This window comes from Trichoderma evansii (assembly GCF_050947405.1).
Source record: "Trichoderma evansii strain SZMC 28006 chromosome Unknown GGI43scaffold_11, whole genome shotgun sequence".
NCBI classification, from domain to species: Eukaryota; Fungi; Ascomycota; class Sordariomycetes; order Hypocreales; family Hypocreaceae; genus Trichoderma; species Trichoderma evansii.
In genome coordinates this window covers 24,526-52,512 of record NW_028145195.1, presented here as the reverse complement: position 1 = coordinate 52,512, position 27,987 = coordinate 24,526, and the positions used below count along the sequence as shown (strand labels likewise).

The 27,987-nt window shown below is 28.6% G+C and overlaps 7 protein-coding genes across 7 annotated transcripts; 3 read left to right on the top strand and 4 right to left on the bottom strand.

The window, feature by feature from the left end:
* Window positions 1–25: 25 nt before the first annotated feature.
* GGI43DRAFT_427621 (Zn(II)2Cys6 transcription factor) lies at window positions 26–2,600 on the bottom strand (the record flags this gene model as incomplete). The annotated part of the gene is made up of 10 exons (XM_083208846.1): window positions 26–151; window positions 224–471; window positions 524–695; window positions 751–926; window positions 988–1,261; window positions 1,312–1,844; window positions 1,920–2,000; window positions 2,137–2,294; window positions 2,361–2,483; window positions 2,548–2,600. The coding sequence occupies 10 exons, from the start codon at window positions 2,598–2,600 to the stop codon at window positions 26–28; spliced, it is 1,944 nt and encodes a 647-aa protein (XP_083060019.1).
* Window positions 2,601–16,591: 13,991 nt separating this feature from the next.
* Window positions 16,592–18,388, bottom strand: GGI43DRAFT_53705 (uncharacterized protein). Its single transcript, XM_083209974.1, has 3 exons — window positions 17,559–18,388; window positions 17,363–17,497; window positions 16,592–17,299 (listed from the first exon to the last, which is right to left on the bottom strand). The coding sequence occupies exons 1-3, from the start codon at window positions 17,979–17,981 to the stop codon at window positions 16,634–16,636; spliced, it is 1,224 nt and encodes a 407-aa protein (XP_083060018.1). The 5' UTR covers window positions 17,982–18,388; the 3' UTR covers window positions 16,592–16,633.
* Window positions 18,389–20,860: 2,472 nt separating this feature from the next.
* On the top strand, window positions 20,861–21,607 carry GGI43DRAFT_427619 (Indoleamine 2,3-dioxygenase). The gene is made up of 2 exons (XM_083208845.1): window positions 20,861–21,187; window positions 21,238–21,607. Exons 1-2 carry the CDS (start codon window positions 20,924–20,926, stop codon window positions 21,583–21,585), a joined length of 612 nt encoding a protein of 203 aa, XP_083060017.1. The 5' UTR covers window positions 20,861–20,923; the 3' UTR covers window positions 21,586–21,607.
* A 32-nt stretch (window positions 21,608–21,639) lies between these two features.
* Window positions 21,640–22,363, top strand: GGI43DRAFT_427616 (uncharacterized protein; the record flags this gene model as incomplete). The annotated part of the gene is made up of 2 exons (XM_083208844.1): window positions 21,640–21,796; window positions 21,870–22,363. 2 exons carry the CDS (start codon window positions 21,640–21,642, stop codon window positions 22,361–22,363), a joined length of 651 nt encoding a protein of 216 aa, XP_083060016.1.
* A 725-nt stretch (window positions 22,364–23,088) lies between these two features.
* Window positions 23,089–23,736, bottom strand: GGI43DRAFT_427614 (fungal specific transcription factor domain-containing protein; the record flags this gene model as incomplete). Its single annotated transcript, XM_083208843.1, has 3 exons — window positions 23,089–23,280; window positions 23,345–23,441; window positions 23,534–23,736. Coding segments are annotated over 3 exons (378 nt in total), but the record flags the coding sequence as incomplete, so codon positions are not given.
* A 1,033-nt stretch (window positions 23,737–24,769) lies between these two features.
* GGI43DRAFT_427611 (Alpha/Beta hydrolase protein) lies at window positions 24,770–25,183 on the bottom strand (the record flags this gene model as incomplete). The annotated part of the gene is made up of 1 exon (XM_083208842.1): window positions 24,770–25,183. The coding sequence occupies one exon, from the start codon at window positions 25,181–25,183 to the stop codon at window positions 24,770–24,772; it is 414 nt and encodes a 137-aa protein (XP_083060014.1).
* A 1,266-nt stretch (window positions 25,184–26,449) lies between these two features.
* On the top strand, window positions 26,450–27,300 carry GGI43DRAFT_427609 (uncharacterized protein; the record flags this gene model as incomplete). The annotated part of the gene is made up of 3 exons (XM_083208841.1): window positions 26,450–26,731; window positions 26,797–27,153; window positions 27,217–27,300. The coding sequence occupies exons 1-3, from the start codon at window positions 26,537–26,539 to the stop codon at window positions 27,298–27,300; spliced, it is 636 nt and encodes a 211-aa protein (XP_083060013.1). The 5' UTR covers window positions 26,450–26,536.
* Window positions 27,301–27,987: the final 687 nt, after the last annotated feature.

Sequence of the window (27,987 nt, the reverse complement as noted above, 5' to 3'; positions counted from 1 at the left end):
GAGGACTGCTAACGGCAATCTTAATTTAGCTATGATCAATAAAGTCGTCCACCTGAAGCTCCTCGGCCAAGACGAGGATCTCAGTCGGCGACATTGGAAAACCGTCAGGACCCAAAAGTCCCCAAGAAGAAAAGCCATCCATAACCTCAGTCTCGGTCGCGTGGTAAGCCATACTTTGACTGCTTCCTTCAATGTCGAGTCTAGCATTATTCTGGTTAGATACCTCCAAAAGCCTGTCAGCTTCCTCGAGCCTCTCCCGTAGATAAGAAACTAGTATATGTTCCAGACGTTGGAATTCCCTCTTTCGTAGCCTGGCTGCTGGACTGCCTCGAGCTATCATAATGTCAAATATTTCGTGTGCAGCTACTAGCCATGACTTATCTGGGACAAAGTCTGGTAGTATAGCATCAATGAGGCAAAGCAGAAATGCGGAGGAAAATGCTGTTTCAAGTTGAAAAGGGAGGAATGAGTCTACATGTGTTTCATCTTAGTCCTGTCAGCGTAAAGGGACGGGGGCAAATACCTATGAGGTTACTGTCGCTGAGAGCCTTCAGTGTTCGTAGTATATTCACGGCTGAATAGGTGCAAGACTGCAGCAAAGAATTGATAGAACTATTTGGGCCATCCTTGCCCCTATGAGCCAGTCGTCTCTGCAACAAGCACATTACCAATGGTCGAGTCGTCAACACCACACACTGCACGTGGCCACGGTTAGCTTGTGATGCTTGCGCGAACAAGAAGTAGACATACGTGATGGTAGGAAAGAATCAATCTAGTGGCAATCTTAGACGTGCGAATATCAGTCCCGTGTAGTTTAGTTTCCAAATAGACCGTCAGGTCTCGGGAGATGTCTGCAATACTCTGCAGCACGGACTGTGTATCTTTAACCAAAGTTCCACTAAAGTTGCGATCTACGCCATAGACGCCTGTCATATCCTTGTAAGAAACCAACTCGCCACTTTAGGAGCCGATCCTGAAGTCACTCACCACCCAAAATCTTGGCCGTTAGCCGAGCAAGCCGAATCTGCAGCTCCAAAGCCGTCGATCTTGCAAAGTTATCAATCTCTGTCGGCAACTTTGTTGTTATGTCTTCGTCTCGTATTGAACTAGGTGCCCCGACCAAGGTTCCAAACTCTCGATCAAGTATGTAGGCAGTCCAGAATATGGTGTTGCATCGTTGCGAGTGATCTACACCTACTTGCGCAGGTGGCATATGTCTATGCCACCCTTCAATGACACAAAGACGCAAACCTTGTCCAATCTGTCTCAGGTTAGTTGGATTGGGTTAAAGAAGGGGAATTGGCAGCATACTAGTTGAAATGCCATCAGCCTCAAGTCCACAGCCTGGAAATAAATTGCCGCGAGGCAAAAAGTTTCAACGGCCACCATGGTGTTTCTGTCTATATTAATGACATTGGGAATCAAAGCCATCGCTCGAGAAGCATAATTGATCCCTGCAACAGATTTTGGAGAGCTAATGCGTGTAAAGGCCTCGCCGAACGCGATAACCAGGAGAAACTGCGCATACCAGAGTCTAGACTGGCTAGCCACTTGTTGTGGTGCCTCATAAAAGCGCTCCATCTGTTGGATAAATGAGTCATGATTTATGATTTCGTACAAAGATCCCAAGTAGTATTTTACTGAAGACGCGAGGAATAGGGCGTAGTCGTGCGCAGGTAAGTTGTCCACGTCAGGTTGCTCATTCATCCCAATTGGATTCCAGGTCAGGTTCAATGTTTCCAGATCCCACGGGTCGACTGGTGCTTCTGGCATGGGCATCCGGTTGCCAATAACTGCAAGAACGCGCCTACAAAATGCCCACGACGACGTTGGTCCAACGTACCCTAAAAACAGTAAGTTGGCCATCTAATGAATACCTAGGTAGTCGTTGATTGCGAGGCTTGATTACGAATTCTTACAGTATTTCCCATGCGGGTCAAGAGCATATTGATCCTGACTATCCACGAGAGGGTTGCGATTGAATTCAGCCGGGAATGAATCTCTATATTGAGAGGCGAACGAGTCGTCTCCACCAATCACGCCTGTATTTAGCCTTCCTACAAGCGAGATGACGGCCGTCAATAAATGATAGTTGCTTTAGAGAGACATGTTTCTCGTAAATTGAGCATCATTTACCTGATTCTTTGTTGCTGCTACGAGTTTGGGCTGTGGATGGCGGCGGTGAGACTGTGAAGCTCTGAGACAGCCCAGGGTGTGTTTGAGGTGTCGGTAGCTGAGTAGGTAGCTGGGGAGCTTGCGCTCGCTGGACTCGACTCTCCAGTGATTCAAGGTAACTGTCAATGACATTAGCAAATGATGGGCTTTGACTATCTTATCTTGGAGAGCATAGAAGCTCATGCCTTTGTGAGACGGTCACACGCGTATCTTCGCGGCCGAAGAGACATGTCTCTCTCTTTCGTTGGCATCGTGTGCATGGAACTGTGCCCGAGCACCGAACCTTCATGTCACGGCATCGGATGCACCTGGCCCACCCAAGGTATCGTATCAGTATACGGACTGTTATGCCGATTGTCCAGGGCTACTTACGCCCTCAGGCATCGTCTCCCGACTCTATCTCGCCCGTGGATGCTCTGCGACATGGCGACGACGTTTTGATGATACCCAGCAGGTACATGCGGTCGTGCCGATGGTTGAAGAACCCAGTTACCGCTGAATTGAATTAGAATATCGGGAAAACTGTAGTGGCAATGTTGGAGCTGCCGACTGTCGGGTTCTATATCGGCATGTGGGCCCGACAATTAGTACGAGATGTCACCAAAATGGGACGCCACCAAGCCACAAAAACATGTGTCGCACTAAATAGGTCGGCCTAATAACAGTGGATGACGATCTGAGATATTCCAAGCACATGGAGAACGAGAGAACTGACGGCCAGAGTCAAAGCTGGAACACACATGCTTTGCACCAACAATGCTTGGTTTGATATATAATATTATTTGTAATGCTTGCTTGCTTTCTTTATATCTACCGATTATTCTGTCTACTCCATATAGGTACTACCATGGCTACTAATCTGGCGCTCACATTCATCGTAGCAGAAAGCCAGGGGAGATTTCATCCTCAGGATCGATGAAAAACTTCATCTGGCCAACCAAGTTGGCTCGACCTCTAACACGCGGAATACAAGCCGGAAATCCATCCACAGGGCTCTGTACTGAAGAAACAATGTCTGCCTCAAATCTTGAGCCTATAATGGAGCGATGCAAAAGCTTTGATGATCCGGGTTCCACCCTGCCTTGCGCGAACAAAACGGCCAGCCTCGCGCAAGTTCCAGAGCCACACGGCGAACGGTCAATCTGGCCATCCGCAAAGACGGTGACGTTTCTCTGCCTCACAACGTTGATCTCGGTCTGTGTCAAACGTAAATAGTATAATAATAAGTTATTATTATTATTAAAAAAGGTCTTAAATTGTCTAGTCAAGAAGTCAAGAGGCAGGACCTCTTATATATGTAAAATCTATATGACCCACATAGCTAGATCAGACTAGTATTTCCTTGTTCAACACTCCCACTCAAGCTAGCTACAGGTCAATTCTGCAAATAGGCCTCTTATATCTCTATACAACTTACCTCTTGTAGTAGCCTTTAATAAACAAAAGGTCTATAAGACAAGGGAATAAGTAATAATAAAAATAAGGTATAAGGTAAATAAGTAATAAGAGTAAAGTGTAAGGTAGTGCTATTTTAAAGCTCCTGACTCCCACTTAAACTAGCAAGTCTATAACTTGTTAAATCACAGCTTCTTAACCCTAATTATATCTTTAAACTTATAAAAAGCCTTAGCTAGCAGCAGCTTAATTATTTTATCTGCTATTTTATTAGCTAAAAGTATATATAATAAATTTATTTTTTTATTTTAAATCTTTTCTTTAATTTAATAATATTATATATTAATATATTTTATATAGCTATAAAATTTAAGATTTTTTATAAAACTAATAGCTCTTTAATTATCTGTAAAGATATATGTTAGCGCAGTAGTAAGATTTAAGGTAAAAGTAAGTGTTATAAGTAATTTTTATAATTAAATAGCTTTTTTTATTACTTATATTTATCTTATATATTCCACTTTATATATTAAAAATGCTATTATTATTTATTTCTTAAAAAACTAACTTATAACACCAGAGCTTATATTAAAAACATAGCTGTATATTAATTACTTACTTGATTTATTACTTATATAATTGGCATCTATATAGCCTTATAATAGTTAAAGTTTTTTTTTAAAAACAAGGCTATAGTCTTGTATAGCTTAAAGGTAATAGAAAAGTTATTTAATAACTTATATATGTAAAGGTTTTAGATTACTTATAAAATAACTATAAAAAAAAACTAGAAAAGTAATATCTAGTCATGTACCTAGTATTACTTATATAAAGGATTCTAATTATTTTATATAGGCTGTTTTTTTTTCCTTTATAGCATTTAATTTATTATTAATATTTAAAATATTTAATTATATAAGTGTTTTTACTAGATTATATTTATTTATTTTATATTATAATAGTATTTTTTAAATATAGCTTTTTTATAATAAGTAAATATATTACTAGGTTTAATTTCTTTTAATTAAAAATCCAAGGTAATATTTACAGGGTTTAAAGTTAATTATATAAAAATTCTAACTTAAAGCATTTTTAATTTTCTATATTTATTATTTATCTAGTTTAAATAATAATAAATTATTTATATAAATAATAATAATTATATATTTTTTTATAAATACTCTTTCTTTTATAAAAATTAGGTAAATATCTAGATTAATAAGGAAATTTATAAGTGTTTAATACTAGATCTTTAATACCTGTTTTAAATTATATAATATTTTATTTAAACAGCAGTCTTTACTAGTTTAATTATTAAAACCTTCTAGTTACTTAATATAAATTTTCTTATTAATTTTACTATATAAAAAAACAGTTTTTATATTTATTTATTTAATTTTTAAGTTATTTACTGCTGTAAAAGTAAAAAGGATTTTATAGCTTATTAATTTTATTACCATGGCAAAAGTCTTATAATAATTAACCCCTTCTTTTTAATTAAAGCCTTTAATTATATATTATACCTTATAACAGATAGTAACGCCTTTACTATCCTGTTTAGTCTTATATACTTATTTCCCTTAAAAAAGTTTTTAATCTAGTGGTAGATTAACTAGTTCCCATGTTTTATTTTCTTTTAACAAGTTAATCTCATCTGCTATCACTTCTAGCCAGTGTTCTTATTCATTTAATAAAATAGCTTGGTAATATATATCTAGGTCTTTATTTTTTTAATATAGCGCGGCGAGTCCCATAGCAAGACCCAGTCTCTGTAATGCTTGTATAACTCTTATAAAAAGGCGGAGTGCCTTAGTTAAATCAGTTAACTCGGCTGTCATACTTAAAGCAGCCTCTGTGGTAACTTTTATAATAAAGCGTGTGCTACTTAGTGTACTTGGTTTATCTGTAGAGCTTTTAATAGGAGTTTAAGGTATAATATCTTTAATTTTAATTAGTAGAGTACTCGCAAGGGTGACTATCTTTATTTTTATAGTATTCTATAAGAAGTTAAGACTGCATAGTAGTAATAGTAATAATAGCTCTAGCTTATTATTTAGCTTTAGTATTTCTATACCTTTTAATCCTTTTTTAAATATAATATTTAGCGAGACTTTAACTGTTCTATCTTATACCACCACGTAGTTCCTGCTTCCTTAGTATTTAATAAGCTAATAGAGTACTACATGTAGCTGCATTTTCTTACCTTTTATTATAATCCAGCCTTTTAAGCTAAGTACTTGTAGATAAGAGAAGTCTGGCTTATTCTTATACCAGGCCTTATAAGGTGTTATAGGTATATTTATATTTAATAAAACAGTTTATAAATAATTTACAGTCTTAAAAATATATAACTACTACTTTTAATCTATCTTTCTAGTAATTATAGTAGGAGTTACTTTTACAAGTAGGACTCTGTGTAATGCTTCTATTACACTATTTTACTAATATTAGTTTACACTAGTGTAAATAATAATAATACCTTTATTAATATATAAGCTTTTTAATAGTCTAGTTCTTTTTTTTATAAAACTAGTATATAAATATTTCTTTTACTTTCCTTAAGCCTAAGGTTTATATATTATACTAGAAGTCCTGGGTTTTATACTAGTAGATATTTCTATTAATTATTTAATATTATTTTTACTTAAGTATTTAAATTAATTATATTATACTTATAACTTAAAATCTTTAATTTTAAAGGCGGCTAGGCTTAGTTACAGGGTTGTGATAACCTGGTTACTAGATTCCTAGATGGGATTAGTAATATAAAGGGATTTTCAAAGGATAAACCTGAGGTCTAGGTTTATATTAGCGGATAGGTTAAGGGATTTAAGGGTAATAGTAAAAAGTAATAATAATTAGTTATTACTAAGGTTAATAAGACTTAGTAAGTTATATTTTAATTATATTATAATTAGTATATTAATAACTAGCTATTTAAATTATTTAAATAAGTATAAAAAGTGAATTTATATATTTAATTAAATATCTGTTTTTAATATACTTAGTTATTAAGTGTATTAAGTAATATTTAACTTATTTAATAATTAATTTTATTAAGTAATATATAATTAGTAAAACAGGTTTATTTTAATCTGTTCCTGCTTACCCTATAAGCTTATTATTATAATTATAAAAATTAAGTTATAATATAATATCTCTTTTTTAATAGTTTTACTTTTAAAATCTTATTTTTTATAGCTTATATTTTTATTATTTATATAAGTAATTTTTTTTTTCTTATAATTTTATTAAGCTAATATAATAACTAATAATAAATATAAGTATTTTAAATTTTTTTAAATTTTATAATATAATATATTAAAATATTTTATATTACTTATATTATTAATTATAAAATTTTATTTTTATTATAAAAAATATAATTATAAGTATTTTATATTTAAATTAAATTTTTTATATTATTTTTAATATATTTATTTTTAATAAATAAATTACAAGGCTTTTAATCTATTAATTATTTAATTTAAAAAAATAGTAAATAAAAAAGCTAATTTTAATTTTAAATTAAAATAAGTTAAAAAAGTATAATTTAAAGCAGGTATATATATAAAATATTTTTATTTTTAAAAAAAAAAGTAATTTATAAAAATAAAAAAAATAATTAAATATAAAATTAAAAATTTAAAAGAGTTAAAGTATATTAAGAAAAAAGAATATAAAATATAAAAAGCTGCTGTTTTTTAAATTAAAATATTACAGCCTAGTGCAGGTTTTTCCAGGGTTAACCTTGCTTTTTTAAAATAAGTAAATTTTTTAAAAGAATAAAAGATAAATTTTAAATTAATATAATCCCTAGGTTTTAATAAAGCTTTTTTACTAGTATTATTAAATTTTTAAAATATTTAATAAGTTTTTATATTTTTTTTTTTTTATTTTTTTTTTTTTTATTATATTTAATAGTATTATTTTTTATTATTTTTTATTTTTATAATATTAATTTTTTTAATTTTATATTTTTTTTTTTTTTTTAATAATAATTTTATTTTAAATAATTTTTTTAATATTTTTATTAATTAATATTTTTTTTAATAATAATATATAAAAAATTAAATATATAAGTTTTTTTATTTTTTTTATTTTTTAAATAATTTAAATTTATAATTAATTTTTTTAATTTTTTTTAAAATTTTATAAAAGTTAAGTTTTTTAAAGTTTAGCTTATTATTTAATTTATTTATTTTAATATTTACTTATTTATTATTATATATATATTATAGTAATTAAATTATATTTTTTTTTTAAAAGTTTAATTTTTTAAGCTTATATTAATTTATATATTTAATTATTTTTTAATATATAAATTTAAATTATATTTTTAATTTATTATATAATTTAATTATATTTTTAATTTTAATAATAACTTTTTTAATATTTTTTTTTTATTTAAGTAATTTATAAGTTTTAAGTTTAAATTTATAATTAAAAAAAAATAGTAATTTACTTATAAATTTTAATTTTATATTATTATATAAGAGCTGTGTAATTAAAAAAAGTTTTACCTAGTTATTTTATTTAAAATTAATATAATAATATAATTATATTTTAATTATTTAATTAATTTATTTTATTTATTTATTAGTTTATAAATAATAAGTTATATTAGTTTTATAATTTATTTTAAATTTAATAGTAAGTGTTTTTTAAAATTTAAATATAAATATATTTTTTTTATTAAAGATTATTTTTTCTAGTAATTTATAATTATATATAATAAATTTTATTATAATATAATTTAAATTTTTTATATTAATTACTTTTTTAAATAATAAAAAATAAGTAAATTTAATAAGTTTATTAATATTAATAAATATATTATTATATATTATTTATATTATTAGCTTTTTAAATTATAATAGTTTAGTAATAAAGTTAAATAAGATTAACTTTTATAATTATTATAATATAAGTAATAGTTATATTTTTTTATATAGCTTATATTTAAAGCTTTTTACTTATTAATATATATTATATTTTAATATTATATTAATAATTTTATTTTTTATTTTAATAAATTAATAGTATTATTAGTAATATTAATAAGTTATATTAATTTTTTAATATGTGGCAGTAATTATATTTTAATATATATTTTTAAGTATTTTAATTTATAATTTTTTTAATATTTAAATTTTATTATTATTTTATTTTAATATTTTTTTATTAAAATATATATATTTTAAAAGTTATTTAAGTATTAAATTTTTTATTAAATCTTTTATTTTATTAAAAATAAAATTATATTTTTTAATAATAAATAAAATATTAACTTATATTTACTTATAATTTTTTTTATAGTTTTTATATAAGATTTAAACTTTTATTTTAAATATTTATTTAAAATATTCTTTTTTTTAATTTAAAATATTTATTTTTTTATTTTTAATTTTTTTATAATATATAAATTTATATTTATAATTTAATAAAAATTTAAAATATTTAATTTATTATAAAAAAAGTTTTTAAATTATAATAAAATAAGTAATATTATAATAATTAATATAAACTTTAATTTTATAAGTATTTTTTAAGTAATAATATTATTATTTTTTAAATACTTTAATAATTATTATAAATTTTTTATTATAAATAAGATATTTTAATTTAAGTTTATATAATTTTTTTAAAAAAAAAATTATTAAGTAAGGTTTTTTATTTTTATTTTATTATATTAATATTTTTTTAATTATAAAATTTAAAATATTTATTTTAATTTTTAATAACTTATTTAAATTATATATAATAAGTATAAGTTTATTTAAAAAAGTATTTTTAAATTTTTAAAATATTTTTTTTATTTTTTTTTTATATATAAGTTTTTTATTTTTAAATTTTTTTTTATTTTTTTTATTTTTTTTTAAATAAATAATATTAATAAATAATTTAATAATTTTATTATAATTTTTAATAAATTTTTAATAATAATTTATTAATTTTAAAAAGTTTTATATTTTTTTTTTTATTTTTAATAATTTCTAGTTTTAAATTATAATAAGCTTATTAAAGTTTATTTAAACTTATTCTAGTAAAATTAAATATTTAAAAAATTTAATTTTTTATATATAAAAGCTATATTTATTTAATTTTATTAATAAATTAATATTTTTTAATATTTATAATATTTTATAAATATATTTTTAATATTTTTTAAAAGTTTTAAAAAAAATTAAAATATTATTTAAATATATAATTATAAAATTATTTATAAATATTTTTAAAATATAATTAATTATTTATTAAAATATTATAAGTGTATTAGTAAATTTAAATAATATAATTAAATATTTAAATAATTTATAATATATTTTAAATATTATTTTTTATTTATTTTTTTTATAAATATAAATTAAATTATATACTTTTTTAAAATTTAAAGCAGTAAATTATTTTATATTAATTAAGTAATTTTAAATTTTTATAATAAATAGTAATAAAATTTAATTTTTAATAGTAATTTTATTTAATTATTAATAATTAATAACTAGTTATAATTTCTTATTTTTTTTTAATATAAATATAATAAAGTATTTAACTTATAAGATAAATAATTTAATATATTTTTTTTTTAATTATTCTTATATTTATTTTTTTAAAGTTTTAAATTTTATTTTATTAAAATTATAAATTAAAAAGAATTTTATTATTTTCTTATTTATAAAATTAATATAATAATTTTATTATAAGTAAAGCAGTTATATTATTTTTAATATTAAGTTAAATAGTTTTTAATATTTTTTATATTATTTTAATATTTTAAGTAATATTTTATTTAATTCTTTTATTTTTTTTTTTTTTTTTATTTTTAATAATATTTTATTTAAAGCTTATAATTTATTTTTTACTTATATAATAATTTTATTAATATATATTTTTTTTAATTTAATTTACTTATAATTATATTATAATAATATAAGTGATTTTTTTAAATTAAATTTAATTTTTTTTTTAAGTTTTATTTTTTTTTTTTTATTTTATATAAGAATTTTTAAGTTTAAAAGCGTAGCTTTATTTTTTTTATTTTTTTTAAAATATAATTATAATTTTAATAAGATTTTATTTTCTTATTTTATTTATTTTATTTTTTAATTAATTAATAGGTTATTTTAATAAAGCTAATAGTTTTTAAGTATAATATTATAATTATTAAATATTATAATATTAAGTTTAATATTTTTAATATATTTAATAATAAGTACAGGGAGGTAATTAGTTTTTATATTAATTTTAATTTTAATATTTAAATTAATAATATTAAAAATAAGTATTAAATTTATTTTAATAAAATATAATAACTAGAGTTTAATTACTAGGCTATTAATAATAAAATTATAATTTACACTGCTGTTTATATAAATCTTAATTAATTTATTATATAATTATCTTATAAAAAAAATTTTTTTATTTTTTATTATTTAAATTATATTAATAATAATTTTATTTAAATAGCTTTTTTATTATAATTTTTTTTAATATTTTATATATTATTTATATTTTAAATGTTAGTTTTAATTTTAAATTATTTAATAGTAAGTTTTAATTAAAACTGTATTTTTTAATTTTTTACTTATATAAGTATTAAAATTATAATTTTATTAAGTTAATTTAGTAATAATTTAATAAAATTAATTTTTTTTTTTTTTATAAATTTAATAATAATATAGCTTATAATCTAGGAAGTGTTATTTATTATAATATTTTATTATTTTTTTTTTATAAAATTATAATTATATTATTTTATATTATTTTTTAAATTTATTAAAAATATATATTTAATAATATATTTTATTATATTTATTTTAATTTTTTTTTTATAATTATTATTAAAACAGTTAATAATTTTATTAATTAAAATTTTTTATAAAATTTATTTTATTATAATTTTTTCCCAAGTTTTATTAAAATTAATATTTTATATAAGTTATTATTTAAAATATATTATATATATTTTTTTTTATATTTCCTTAATATAATTATATTTTAAGTTATAAAATTTATAAAAATTATATTTTATATATTTATAATATATTTTATATAATTTATAAAAATAATATTTATATTATATTAACTAGTAATTTTAATTTTTATATAAGTATATAATATATTCTTTTTTATAAAACTTATATTTATATATTTTAAAGTTATTTTAACTTTTATAAATTATACTTATTATTTTTTTAAATATTTTTAAAGTATTATAAGTATTATAAGATTTAATTTAAAACTTTTATTTTATTATTTTATTATTATAAAGGTAGTAGTCTAGTGTATTTTATTATTTTATATTTTCTTTAAAACAGTTATAAATTTATTATTTAAAATTATAATAATAATATTTTTTATATTTATATTTTAAATTATTTAAAAAATAAAAATAATAATAGTATATTATATAATTATAATTATAATTTAAATAAGTATATTTTATATTATTATTTTTATAATATTTATATTAAAAAATTTTAATTAAATTTAAACTAAAGCTTTTATAATTATTAATACTATTATTAAATATTTCTATTACTTTTCTTAAGTATTATTTAGCAAGGAATTATTTTTTAATAATATATTTTATTTTATTTTTTTAATAATAAGTTTTAGTATAATATATATTTATTACTTTAATAGCTTTTTTATTATTTTTTTAATTTTCTTTTACTATTTATTATTATTTAACTTTACAGTTATATATAAGATTTATTAATTTATATTTAAAGTATTTTATTATTTTCTAGTATTTTTTATTTTTTTTATTAGCGGCTTTTTTTATTTATTTTAAATATAACTGCTATTTTAATTTATAATCTAGGTTAAGTTTTATTTCTCTATAATTTAAATACTTAAGTAATTTAAAATAAGCTTTAACTTTTACTTTTTTTTTTTTAAAAAGTTCTATTATAATATTTATATTATATTATTATTTAATTTTATATTTATATTTTAAGTTTATTAATTTATATTTTAAATATTTTAAATATTTATATTTTATATTTTTTAAATTATAAATACTATACTTATAATAATTATTAGGGATATAATAATTATAAAATTCTTTTTAAAATTTTATTATATTAACCCTTGCTTTTTTAAATATTTTAATTATTTAAAGCTTTTTAAAGTAATAATTTAATTTTTTTTTACTGCTTTTATAAATAATATAATTATTATTATAGTAAGTTATTTAATTTAAGTTTATATAAGTATTTTTATATATAATATTAACTTAAGCTTTTTTTAATTAAGTAAATTATTTAAATATAATTTTTTCTTTTTTATTTTTTTTAATATAATAATCTTTTTTTTTATAACTTAGCTTATTATAATAATAATATTTACTATTAAATTTTTTTTTAAATTTTTTTTTAAAATTTTTATTTTTATAATTAATAAAATCTAAGTTTATTTTTCCTAGTTTATTATTATTATTATTAATAATATATTTATATTTTTTATTATTATTAGCTTATAAGTATATTTTTATATAATTTCTTATTTTTTTAATTTTTTATTTTTATTATTATTTATATTATTATTTATTAATTTTAATAAATTTTTTTTACAGGTTTTTAAATATTTCCAGGGGGTTTTTTAATAATAATATATTTTTAATTTTAAATTTTAAACTAGTATAGTATAATATATAATTATATTATTATAATTTATTTTAATACTTAAATATATAAATTTAATTATATATTTAAAATATAATTTTTCCTCTTGTTTAATATTAAAAAATATTATTTTAATTTTTTATTTCTTATCTTTTTTTTTAAATAAAGCTTTTAATTAATTTTTAAATTTAATATATTTTATAAAAAAAGTTATTATTTTTTTTTTTTATATTAATATATTATTATTTTTTAAGTCTTGTAAATATAATTTATATTAGTTTTTTATAATATTAGTAAGTTTTTTTTTTATTATATAAATTTTAAATTTATTTATATTTATAATAATTTTAAAATAACTAAAATAATTTCTTATATTTATAAAATAAGCTTAAATTTTCCTTGGATTTTTATTAAATAATACAGGTATTTTTAATTTAAATACTTTTTTTAAATCTTGTTACTGTAGGGTAATATTAACAGTTAAAGTAACAGTAGTTATTACTAATACGGGTATTACTGTATTATTTTATATCCCCTGGAGCTGCCCTTAGAGATTTGTAATAGTTTAAGCTTACTAGGTAATAATATTTTAAGCTACACTTTATTACTGTTATAAGTTACTAATAGCTTGCTAATCCGCGGTATATTAGACTTTTATCTGTTTTACTAGTCTTTTTATATTTACTAGTTAAATTATAATATTAATTTTTACTTATAATAGTTTTATAAGTTTTTTATTAATATTATTATTTATCTTATAGTTAGATATATTTTTTAATATTACCTGTAAGTTTAGTAACTGTTTAAATAAGAGTTATTAATATGTAATAACCTAGTTACTAGATTTTTAAAAGGGATTAGTAATATAAAAAAATTCCTAAAAGATAAACCTAAAGTTTAAGTTTATATTAGCGGATAGGTTAAGGGATTTATAAGTAATAGTAATAAATAATAATAATTAATTACTATTAAAGTTAATAAGACTTAGTGAATTACATTTTAATTATATTATAATTAGTGTATTAATAACTAGTTATTTAAGTTATTTAAGTAAGTGAAGACTAAACTTATATATCTAGTTAAGCTTTTATAATCTTTACAGCTTGTCAGGCTTGTAAAACGAGCTGATTAAGCGTGTAAGTCTATGAGCTCGTATAGCTTGTAAGTCAAGCCTATCAAGCCTATCCTGATTAGACCATCAGTCCTTTATTAATCCGGTGAGTCCTACCCTGTAGGCCCATTGTTACGACCATAAGGATCGGGTCGTAACACAGATTCTATTACAACTTCAACTTGAAGATGACGACGAAGTCAAAGGTCTTACTTGCTATAACATTTACAACACCATATTAAAGCATCGCCGTCAGGAATTAGCTGGGCGCACAGAAATGGAATAGCTTTATGACTAGCTTTATAATAACAATTCCTATTATTTTCAAGACTTTAGGGACAAGGAAAACCGGTTGACAGCGCTATTTATTACTCTAAAGTCTAGCATTGAGCTTCTTTCCTGTTTTCCTATGGTTTTATTCATGGACTGCACCTATAAAATGAATAAATTTAATATGCTTTTATTTAATATTACAGGCGTAATATCATTTAATAAGGCCTTTCAAGTTGCAGCTGCTTTTATTACAGGAGAGACTTAAAGTCATTATAGCTGGGCTATAAGAATTCTTTATGATCTTTTGCAGCAGTTTAAAATCCTGTATTCAAGGGTTATTGTAACAGATCAGGAGCTTGCCCTGATGAAGGCCCTAGACTTGTATCCATCTACAAGTGCAGCAGCGCATATACTATGCTGTTGGCATGTTAATATGAATGTGCTAGCAAAAACGAAGCAATTTTTTCCAAAAGCTAGGATAAATAAGGAAAACGGCTGTATTGAACGCGCACCTGAATTCAAGGCATTTCTCAAGGACTGGAATAACCTCATCGCCTCTTCTACTGAAGATGACTATAATAATAGCCTGCAAGCTATAACAAAGCCACAGTCTGGCTAAAAAGGATACCCTGCCGCGGCTATACAGAATATTATATTAACCTGGCTGTTGCCATGGAAAAAGAAGATAATTTGCTGTTATGTTGATTAGCAGCAGTACTTTGGGCATACTATAACCTTAATTGCCGAGTTAATGAACTTGTTGCTAAAAAAGGTTATTAAAAGTAATGGTGGTGATCTTATAACTGTGTTTTCTTAGCTTATAGGCTTCTGGCGGTATTAAGATTTGGATATTCAGAATTATTAAGCTCTGAAGATGAATAAAATAGTAAACTCGACTCGTTAGCTATTATATTCGCTAATCCGTGAGCGAGTTTCATCAGCAGCACTACTTCTACTACTTGAAGAGCAGGATGCTACCTCTAATCCAGAGGAGCTTTAAAAAGAGGCTTGTAATCCTTGCACTTTTTAAATTATTTACGGATTGCCCTGCAAACATATTATACTTAATAAAATCAGCAGAAACGAGCTTATCGAATTATCTGAAATTTATCTATTTTGGCATTGGTCTAGTGGTTAAAATAGCAGAGTTCCAGAAAGTGTTCTATTTAACCCTCGTATTATTAAGGGAAAAGGTCGCCTAAAAGGCAGTCTGAACCTTGAAAAAACAGCGCTAAAGACGCTGTAAAAGACAGATATAAGAAGATAGCCTAGTCTATTTGAACGTGTAATTATATTAGAGGAGGCTGAGGCCCTTGATGATAATTATTATCCGCCGCCTCCTTTATCTGCGCCGGCTAAAATGATATTAAGATTATTAGCCGGGGGCGCTGTGATGCCTTCGATTTCAATAACAGCAGCCGGTCTTCGGGTCGTCGGTCTATGTGATATGTATGAGCCCGGCACTGAGATGCAGAGGTCATACTAACGCACAAGGCAGCGGCTTGAGGACTATGAAGATGAGTGGGTTGACGAGATTAACGCCGAATTCGAAGATTAAATGGATCAAGCGTTGGATGAAGCTGAAAAAACGGATCAAGCTGAATAAGAAGACATAAAAAACACTCAGGAATGCATTATTGTAGCTGTCGATTAGTATTTCTTGTTAATTTATTCCCTTCCTTCTAGCCTAATTTGTATAAGAACGCCGGAATTGGCGTTCTGCCACACAAAGCCACACGAGACCCGGTTTATTTGGATACCAAATAAGCCTGCTTGGATACCGGATAAGCAGTCCCTATATTCCTCACAAAGTCATTTGCAGCTACTAAGGCAGCAGCAAATTGAGGGTATATTATAGGGAAATATGTTTATGGCACGTGAATTAACTATATTTTATCAAGTGCAGCTATTGCAAATGCCATTATATTAATAAAAGTCGCAGTACTATGATCTAAAGGGCGTCTTATATTAGTGGCTACCCAGAAACATCAAGATGTTGGTACTGGCAAAATAGAATAAATATATTATTTATTAAATAGGCTAGCTATTACTAAAAGGTCCTACGTCCAAAGAGTTTGCACCAGTACTCGAATGTTTCCCTGGACATTTTGAAGATGTTATTGTGACTGTAACCTAGACTCAGTTGTGTTTTCCAAGCATCTCCAGATTCAATAGTTGCTTCAGCGATAGGGAGTTTCTGAGCTAGCAGCAATGATTGCAGGCGGTTAGAGGATGTTTCTCCCCTTTGATGAAGCGATACAATAATCCTCGAAAATGACTGGCATTCTTCTTCCATTTTGAATATTCCCGGTGTACCTTGTAAATGGATACATGTATTTAGACGGCTACTGTATATCGTGCAAATATAATATATGATAAGCGCGTCGTAATACATATTTCCAGAAGCTGAATCATCGATTAGTGTCTCACTGGGCTTGATGTAGGTGTGATACCAATCTTGAAGAGAAGCTCGAAGTTTCTGGGCCCCAGATATAAGCTCTGTAATAACTTGAAATGGTTGGTCGGGATTATAGCAAATCGCATCAGTAAATCCTTTGAATAAAATGGGTATGGTGACAAAAATCAACACTATGGATATTACCATAGTACTTCTTTCCGGCATAAGAGGATCGTCGGTGATAATCGATAGAATGACCGCTTTCCAGGCCGGATTATCAAGAAAACAGATTTCATTATTGAGTATTGCTTCTGTTGCCTAGAAAGATATCAATCTCTGTATTTTAGGTAGATTTGGGGATAAAAGAGGCACAAGGCTTACCATTGGTCCAATATGGCCCATGAAGAGACATTTCTCGAATTCGGATTTATAGTTCTGTGGACCCCGTAACTGTATTAGATATGTTGCTCCTGCCGCATGCTTTATCCATGCGTCCTCTCGGCTAGGGTTGAGAAGCTGGCCAGGTTAACAATACAAGTAACCAATATCTTCCAAGATCTTCTGGATGGGCACTTACTTCGTATAGACCAAGCATTAGCGTAGCGCAGAGGACCTCAGCTGTAATATCCTGAGAGGTAGAATAGATTGCATCCTGTAACTTTAAGAGTGCTCTTGAATAGAATGAAAGAGCGAATAACTCCCATTTCTTGTCGTCGGGCGTAAGCAAACATCTAACGCGAGCCAGGACACAATCTGTAGCGCTTCGTATTAAGACACTTTGCTGGTAATGCAAAGGTATATACTGGAAATATGACCAGTTTCTTCCCTTGAAGAAATGCGATATAATTTGAGGGCTTCCAAGAAGTCTTTGCCCGGTATACCGACCGACTCCAACTGAGTTAGTAAAGACAGATCTAGAAAATGTAGATTTGTTTTGGCGAGGATTATTGAATATGTGGAAGCGAGGGTTCGTAAATATGTGATATCTGTCTGCAGGCATATATCATCAGACTTGGCTTTGGTAGATCTCTTTGCCACATTAAATGTTTGTGTTTGTTGGTGGTCTGCTGCGCTATCACAATGATTATCGCAAGGTATAAAAACGGGAAGTTGTCTACTATTGGGATGCCGATCCTTTGGTTCTGTCTTCCGCTTCTGAGCCACTTTTCGCATTATTTCGCGTCTTACTTTAGCGCGATCGAAGGGCAAAGTTGTCGTTGGATTTATCCAAACAAGATTATTAGCGGCCATAATCGCAGATCCAAGTTTTACTAGGAGTTAGATGTATTCAGAATATGGGATTTTTTACTGATAGATTGCTATTAATTCTAGAGATGAATGTTATCAGGGTGCCTTGCATGCCGCTGTAAACCAGCGCTGTCAAGTAGAGAAGTGTCATTCCAGGATGTGGGAAACCCCGGGAATCTTTTTGAACTGCGCTATTATAGTCCGTCTATTACTCCGCTTACAGGGACGGATTATCAAGCACTCCAGATGGAAGTGGGGACATGGTACCAGAATCCACAGGCTACGGCAAGTGGCGAGGTGGAATTGGTTAGCCTGTGAAGAAGTTTTGGCATGTACTTTGTATACTTTACAACTATTTTCTTTTTTTAATTATATTAATATTATAATAGACGCTTATTTACAGCAGCTATAGGGCTAGTCTTTTATAAGTAATTAAGTTTTTAATAATATAACTTTAATTAAATTTATAATTTTCTTAATATTTTATAATTATTAAAAGGTATTAAATTTAATAAAATTAATTTTTTTTTTTTTTTTTTTTTTAATTATTAATTTTATTATTTTTAATATTATTATAATTTCTAAGAGCTTTAAAATAATTAATTAATTTAATAATAGCTTAATTATATTAAAAAGCTATAAACTAGATTTTTACTAGCTTATTTTTATATTTTAACTTATTAAGCCTTGTATTTTAATTTTATAATAGTATTTAAATAAAAAAATTTTACTAGCTAGTATTATTATTATAGATTCAGGCTTTGCCTGCCTATAGCTATAAGGCCTTATATAGCTAGTTAAATAAGTCTATAAGGACTTATTTAATACGTATTCTTTTACCTATAGTATAATCAGATAGGGCCTTAACAGGCCCTGAAAGCTGTTAAACTAGCTATTATTTAGCCCTTTTAAAGTCAGCCTTTCACAATTAAATAAGTCACCTAAGGTTATAGGTTCGAGCCCGGGTCAGGGCCGCCTAGGCTTACAGGGGCAAATCTAGCTGCTAGTAGTCAGCAGCTAGAGCAGAGGCTAGGGGGTATACAGTAAGGCTTATAAAAAGCTATAAGAGGAAGCTATATTATAAATTCAAGCTTTACCCGCCTATAGTTATAAGGCCTTATATAGCTAGTTAAATAAGTTTATAAGAACTTATTTAATACATATTCTTTTACTTATAGTATAATTAAATAAGGCTTTAACAGGCCCTGAAAGCTATTACACTAGCTATTATTTAACTCTTTTAAGGTTAGCTTTTTATAATTATATTATTATAATTTTTAAATTTAAATAAAATTTAATAGTAATATATTTAATAAATAAAAAAATTAAAATATTAAAAGATTAAAAAATATATAAAATATATAATAATAAAAATAGTAAATATATATTATTTTTAAAATATTTATAAAAAAAATTATTAATATAATAACTGCTATAGCTATTAATAATAAGTAATTATTTTAATAGTAAATTAAATTAAATTTGAAAAATAAATTTTTTTTAAAATTATTATAAAATAATTTTATTATTTATTTAATTTTTTTTAATTATTTTAAATATTTAATTAATTAAAAATTTAATTTTATTAAAAAATTATTATTATTAAATTATTAAGCTTTTAAAAATAATTAATAATAAAAAAAATCTAGCTTATAATTAAAATATATTTAATAATTATAATTTAATATTATAATTTAAATTATTTTTTTACAATAGTTTTTTTTTTTATATATTTATATATTAGCTTATTATTATTATAATTTTTAAAAATCTTAATTTTATTTATATTATAATAATATTTTTTAAAAATATTTTTAATTTAAAAAAATATTAAAATTAAAAAAAATCTTTTATTATATTAATTATAATTTTATTTAAATAATAAAAATTAATTAATTTATTTTTAATAATTTTAATTTTAAAATTTTATTTTAAAAATCTTTTAATTTAATATTTTTTTAAAGTTAATTATTATTTTTATAAAAATAATAATAATTTTTATAATAAATTCTTTAACCTGCTAATATATTAAAAAAAAACCTAGGTTAATTTAAATTAAAATTTATTTAATAAAATAATATTTTTAATTTTTAAAAAATTATTAAAAGAATTTAAATATATTAAATCTTAGCTAGCTGCTGTTTAAATACTTTTACAAGGTTAAATAAGAAATTCTTTATTACAGCGCTGCTTTTTATTATAATATACTATTTTTAATATCTTTTAATATATTAAAAATAGTATTTTTAATAAAGTCAGTTATTATTTTTAAAAAAATATAATTATATTAAAATTTAACTTAAAATTAAATTAGAAATTGCTGTTAAAATATTTTATGTTATTAATGTTAAGGGGAAAAGGCAGTGGCCCTTAAGTGGGTGTGGCCACCAACTACGTGGTCTGACTTACCACACCTTTTCAACCTTATATTGGGCGGCTGAAGATGCCGAATGGATTCATGGGTTGTGGGTTGTGAGGTGAGAACGGGCAGCCACAGTGAGCTTTCAGCAGTCGGTTCGTGAGCATGCGAATGAAAACGGTCCTTGACGTTGGATTAACCCAGTTATTTCACGACTATATCTCTGGGTTGCGCCGGCTAATAAACAAACATATAAGTCTGCAATTATTAAACCATTCCAAGGCTAAATTAATTCCGAAATAACATTTATTCATTGAGACCCTGAGTTTACAACAATGTCTTCTCAAAACTCGCCACCCCAAATACCCAATGGGAGCACATTTGTCACCCAAGATTTCCATGTAGATCAGCGAACAGGATTCGTGCCACCGCGGATGCCTCTGTCAAGGCTGTCTGGTGAATGGGAGACATGGGAGGCTACCTTGGACGCCGCAAGATGGCAGAAATTCAAGGCAGCCGAGAAACTCTTAGTGCTAGATGGGCCACAGAAATTAGCCGAAGAAGAAAAAGCTTTGTCATGGGGAAAGCTGGTGGATAAGGTGTGTAACCCCTTTTGACGAGTAAATTTCTTCTAATTCCCTTTCCTTAGATGCCCGTTCTGTCCATCGACGACATCAAAGGATGCGAAAGACAGCTCAGAAGAGCACATCTTGTTCTTACATTTATCGTCCAATTCTATGCACACACGACTCCTTCAACAGATCCAATTGCTATTCCCCGTTCGCTCACCGTACCACTTCTTCACGTCTCCCGGGAACTGAATCACGCTCCTTATATTACTTATTCCGATTACGCTCTTAATAATTGGTGTCATAAAGATCTCCATCATCGAGATGCTCTTCCCACGAATAGTAATCTCCAGTCTCATCTAACATTCACGGGAAGCCCAGAGGAGGACGAATTTTACATGATCGATATACACATGGAACTCAAATAACTATCCACAAATGAGATCAAGGCTGGCAAAGATATCAATGTTGATCGCATTATAATGTCTCTCACGCAAACAACTAAAGCCATTAAGGAGATGAAAGATATCTTAATGAGTACCAAGGAGCTAGTTGGCCCTGACGTGTTCTACCACGACCTTCGACCGTGGCTTATGAGGGCTGATGCTGATGCATGGGGTCGAAAATGGACTTGGGAGGGTAAAGAGGAGGTTGAGGGCTCAAAACAGATGCTAAAAAATAAGTGGCCCGACTGCGGGTCAAAGTCCTTTAGTCCCTGCTATAGATGCGTATCTGGGCATAGAGGAGGACGAGAGCAAAAGCTCGTTCCTGGCTAGAGTTCGAATTTATATGGATCATAAATATGATGAATTTCTTCAGGGCCTTGGATCAGAAAATAAATTCATTCGCTCCTTTGTTAAGGAAAAAGCTAAGAAACAGGGCACCAATTCGCCAATCGTGGTTGCATATAATGCTGCTATCCAAGTGTTGAAATGTTTTAGAGATGCGCATCTCATTATTGTGACATTATACGTCATAGTACCATTGAGGAAGAATACTAGCAACTCTGATAAACGAATTCAGATTTCCGGTATAGAGATTGGCTCGGTTCGTGGTGAGGCTGGAGCCGATAGCTCATATGAGAAAGCTTGTGGCACAAATGACGAGCAGACTGGGGAGGCCGCATTGGATGGCGATGAAGGGGCGCAGTTAATGAAGTTCTTGACAAGGTCTAGAGACCAAACTGATCATACAGCCCTAGAATAATTCTTTAGGGCACAATGCTCATCAAAATACCAATTCGTTCAATTCAGTATGGCATCTTTTGATATATATTGGTTGTTATACTTTAATCGCTCGTGACTCAAATTCGTTACCTGGATGCGGGTTGCTTCACATATGATTCAACAACGCTATAACTATCTATTCAAATTCTACGATTCGCTATACACCAGATACGCGCTTAATGTGCTTCCAAAATATTTAGATATGCGCCTATAACATGATAAGCGTTCGCATGTAAATAATAAGTAAGAGATTGTGGATGGCCTTTTCATACCTGCTGCTCTCCATCTTGAGCCAGCCTTCTGTAGAGCGCAGTGAACCGTTTTTATTGCAGCGTGCGTACGTTCTTCTGGTTCCATTCTAGTCACAGAGGTAAGGTAGACTAAGGTTTCGTAGCCCCAGTGCAGAATAAGAGGAGATGTTGTATAAAATGACGGCCCATCTCCGTTTAGCAATTTTCCAGATTCACGCAAAAATTCCCATAATACTGCATCCATTGTATCTCTTGCAAGCAATTGTCGACGATCACGGCCATCCGAGCTGTTTAATAGGTAAACTACATACGGCTTGTGGAGTAACGCCATTGCGCTGGCCAAAATGTATTCATTTAGTGTAGGAAACCTGATAAAGGGGAAGGTTACGTCTCACCTGTGGCAAAGGGCTGTATGACAGCAGAGCTTCATCCTCCTTGGAGTCGTTTCATTAGCGGTAAATGCTACCAAAGCGCGAAGAGCCTTGTCCATCTGGATTGCTTCTTCTTCAGACCTTGCAGGTTCAGGTTCTTGTATATGACGGAACACTCGATCGAGCAAATGTGTTGCTTAGGCTAAACGGGCGAAAGGGCCCATGTTGATACTAACTGGAGTAGATGTAGTCATGGCATCATTGGGTAACTGAATCTAATAAAACTATATATTAATAAAGACTTTGCGTGCAATTGTTAAATGTGATTCTGCAACATACGCCCTCATCCCACAAGGAGTCGTCTGAAGGCAACACTTGGTCACCGCTTGGGCCTTCTGTTATGATGGTACGGTTTGACCAGCCCAGCGAGATATAACTATGAAGACATTAGTGTTGCCCTGGGAGCGTCATACGTCAAACGTAATGTGAACATTGGTAAAAAATATTAAACCTTGCAACAATACATACCGCTCTAAAATAACAATAGCCCACCAGACTCTCACTATCTCTTCTGTCTCGACCCAGGATAGAGTATTTTCTCTCCAGCGTACTGATTCCCATCCCAAACCCATAGCGGTCGCATATTCAATACAAAGATTCAAAGATGTATGCGCGGCTGGGTATATCACATGGCCAATCTCAAAAGTTGTTATCAAAATAGCAGCTTGGAGGATAGGGAGTGTTAGATATCGAGATATGTCCACGCTATATAGAAACTGCCTAGCTGCCAGGTATATCGGTGGACGAGAGTCAAGACAGTCTGGAGATAGTATCCACATGACTAGATTCATACTCAAGCAGAGTAGGGCTATGTCAGATCGATACATGGCAGGCGAGCTCAAAAGGGTATTGAAGAATCTCTGTTTTGAGATGATTGGCATCCAAAGATGGATGCTACTGAAGAACTGAGACGCAATCACCCTTTTTTCGCTGAACTCTCCAATTTCGGCCGTCACATAAGAAGGCACCTCAAATCCAGGATGCGGAAGCTCCACAGGTGACTTTTCAAAGGCATTGTGTTCTAGGTAAAGGATGGGCGGAAAGGATATTGTTCGTGGGCATGATGCCCTACATTCTCTTTGAGCTGGAAGATATTGAGTATAATGACAAGGTTGGGTTTTGCTATTCCAATTAACCTTTGTATTAGTAATGCGCCAAAAACAACTTACAGTCACAGTGATCAACCTACCTTTGACAGAAATCGCAGGCGGGGAGAGCCTTATTACATCTGCCTTTTCGTTTCTTACACGCTATACAGGCTTGTGGGGCAATATCATGAGTCGCGGGCGGCGCATTTCGGCTCATATTTCCAATGTGCGGGTGAATAAAGTGAAGCCTTGCACGATTGAGTTTATGATGTTGTAAGATAAGAATTCTGAAAGGCATTTTCCGTGGCAGGTGAATTACAATTGGCTAGGCGAGGTCTTCTCTTAGCGTGCGAAGCGGATATTGAACTTCCGATTGGGCGACGGCAAAAATGAAAGGGGTTTAGTTCTAAAAATATATTAGCTACATGGGCAGCGAGGTCATTGAGTTGCATAAATTACAGTAATAAGCAATAGAATATATCAATGAATATATAACAAGGTATTCAAAATGATGATATGTCGCTACATTGTATACTTAGTTGTCTTATAAATACTAAGATTTTGGTCTAAGGCGGCGAACCCCGAATAGTTAAATTGCAATACCTAGCCCTATAAACTATAAGCCTTCGATAAAGTCGCTGATTGTAGAGGCAACTTTATAGGGCTTTTCAATAGGCAGCAAATGGCCAGAATCTTCAATAACAACAAGCTTCGCTTGACCATCCCGTCTGCTATTCAGGCCATCCTGAATCTCGGGTTTCATTTTTGCAGGCGGCTCAACTATATCACCCTTTCCAGCCACAACCAAAACCGGGATTTCAGCGAGGCAAAACAATGCCCGGATATCTTCTGCCGAACCATACTGCGGCCATGCAGATTTTGCAAACTTATTACCACGAATCATATCGCCGGCCACATTCTTTACAACAGCATCTGTTGGCGTGGGGTTTTCCGGCACAGTAAGAACGCCCCGAATAGCTGCTTCAGCACCGGTGATGCTGTCATAGGCCCGTATTTGCTGTTCTTTCATATCTGGGGGTAGAGAAAGAGGCCCTGGAGGAGCGGGTGCAACCAGAATCAAAGATTTTAAGAGATTCAGCGGCAGACGGTGTCGCCCAGCAATCGCAGTTGCAACCTTGCCACCATTGAATGACCAACCAGGATGACATTAGTGAGGCCAAGACTTTGAATGACAGCTTCAACATCTGAGGCAAGGTGACTAATGCTATAAGCCCTAGCTTCAGCCGGCCCTAAAGAACTACCCTAGCTACGGAAGCTCAATGCAATAGTTGGGAATGAAGGCGATAGGCTGCGAAAAACATATGTCCAAGAGTCAGCCGACCCGCCCCAGAAATGGAGAAAAATCAAGGTAGGAACTTTCGTAAGATCGACTCCAGCCGGAGTTATCTAGTAAAAGGGAAGATTGGCATCCTCGCTAATTTTCACAAACTTGGAGATTGGTAAAGACATTATAGGTACTTGTCTTGGAGGTTTTAATGGAACTTAATAAAAGGATCCAGAATATAAGAAATCTCGAATTGGGCATCCTGGGCTGCGTTATATAAGGCATGGTAGCTGTATATTAATTTACTATATTCGGATTCCGCAGTTTAGATGTCGCCATACATTACTTTGAGCTCCTATAAAGCAGAGTCTATGCGTAATATCAACCGTGTGAGCTCGGACAATGTCAAAAGTGCGAGATTCGGGAATATCAGATCATAATAAAACTCGGATTGTGGATGTCAAATACATGCTAAAATAGGTAAGCTCTCAATAAAACTTCAAAACAGTCCAGTGGGGCACTCAACATGAATTAATAAAGTTAAGATTCCATATTTTTTCAGCGCTAGAATAGATTTGAATACAATTTTGCAGCACTTGATTAGCGGCAAATACGTCGCATCGTATAATGAATGACTGGGCGTTATGACATAACGTAGCCGAGCCAGTGCGGAGACTAAGCCTAATAGGTAACTAATGCTCCTTCTCAGTTGCGACGACGAGATATTTACATGCGCAGGTTGGGAAGATATGTTACTATTTACTTATATTTAAAATAGCAAACGCAACTTTTAGAACTTGAGTTTGTATCGTGATTGAGTTCATTAACCACCTGTATCGGAGCATTGACTAATAATTATATGATAACATTACGTCGTAGTTTGTAAAATACTCAGGTCTCACTCAGTCCAAAACTGGATTGCCTCCATCTCTGATCACCACCAAACAAGCTATAAAAGCAAGCACGTATGGCGTGAATAGCCATCGACATTTACTCCGAGCACAGTTCAATTCTACACCACCTTGAAAAGGCTCTATGATACTTTCTTTCTGCCCTACTTCCCCCTTTCTTTTTCTTCAATAAAAATTACTTTCGATCATGTATACCCTCGTTCCTGAGACAACTATCGCGGGAGTCACGGTGGTCGACACTCCTATAGTTCAAGCCGCTCAAAAGTATGCTCGTTATCACCTGAACGACATGGGATTTAACCATGTAATGCACTCATGGATATTTAGTGTTGTTGTCTACAAGAGGCTTCATGAGGTGGCTGTCTCGAGAATTGATCTGGAGGTACGTGCGCTAAGTGCTATTCTCTATGACCTTGGCTGGACGTGACAGGTGAACTTATTTCCAAGGACAAGAGGTTTGAAGTTGATGGTGCGGAAGCTGCTTGTGATTGGATCAAGGAAGAACAGCAAAGCGGAAGAATAGAACACTGGGACGATCATAGACTTCGGCTAGTATGGGATGCTATTGCTCTGCATACTACTCCCACGATAGCGCTGTATAAGGAGCAGATCATTAAGATCTGTTCTCTCGGAATTGCTGCAGATTTTCGAGGTCCAGACTTAGACACAAATGGCACCATTTCTGAAGAAGTATTTGATGCTGTTAATAAAAGGTTTCCTCGCCTCGACCTAGCTAACGGCATTCGCGAAATTTTCTGCGGCTTTTGCCAGACTAAGCCCAGACTAAGCTGGAAACCACATATGGTGTGTACATTGATCAATTCTATTAACCCGATTCTTAATTAACACTATGCAGACAATTTTCAGATGAAATTTGGCAAAAGATATGTCAAGGGCTATAAAGCAGAAGGGTCACTTATGTTAGATGTTATCCAGGCCACTGCTAAATGAATAGTATTATAATATAACACTTGTATTAGACTCAAAGCCTACGCTGGTTAACTGAAGAACAGAATGTTAGACTTAAAATGAATATTATATATTAAAACAGGAATTTCCAACAGTTAGGACCTAGCCAGGAATTGTTCCGTCCACAATAAATAACCTCTATCAGGCCACACGCTTTTAATAAAAAGCTCCCTAAAAATGGGTATTTTTCCTATTTTAGCTAAGTACTCAATTTTTTAGTTCAATAGCTTTACCCGTTGGTTCCACTTTCAGAGACCAACTGAGAGTCTACGCCTCACAGTTAGGCCGGAAATTCGTGAAATGCCTGGAAAAATAATACAGGCTTTATAGCTTAAAATTCAGTTACTTTATACAAATTAAAAAAACTAAAACAGTAATAAAAAAAAAATAATATTATAATAAGAAAGTTATATAAAATAACTTTTATATATATAATTTATTATATTATAAAAGTTATAATATTTATAAAATTAATTTTATATATTAATTTTAATTATATTTTTAAATTTTTTTTATAATTTTTTTAAAAATATTTAAATTTTAAAATAATATTATAATACATATTTAAAATTAAATAAAAATATAATAAGTAACTAAAATTTATTATTTAATATTAGTTCTATTATTTTTACTTATTTTTTATATATTTTAGATAGTATTTATAGCTTT

Coding starts and splice junctions, on each gene's coding strand:
- GGI43DRAFT_53705 (XM_083209974.1), bottom strand. CDS start 17,981: ATGCCTGCAGACAGATATCACATATTTACGAACCCTCGCTTCCACATA. Junction 17,498..17,558: donor TAATGCTTGGTCTATACGAA/GTAAGTGCCCAT, acceptor TAACCTGGCCAG/CTTCTCAACCCTAGCCGAGA. Junction 17,300..17,362: donor TGGGCCATATTGGACCAATG/GTAAGCCTTGTG, acceptor ATATCTTTCTAG/GCAACAGAAGCAATACTCAA.
- GGI43DRAFT_427619 (XM_083208845.1), top strand. CDS start 20,924: ATGTCTTCTCAAAACTCGCCACCCCAAATACCCAATGGGAGCACATTT. Junction 21,188..21,237: donor GGGGAAAGCTGGTGGATAAG/GTGTGTAACCCC, acceptor CCCTTTCCTTAG/ATGCCCGTTCTGTCCATCGA.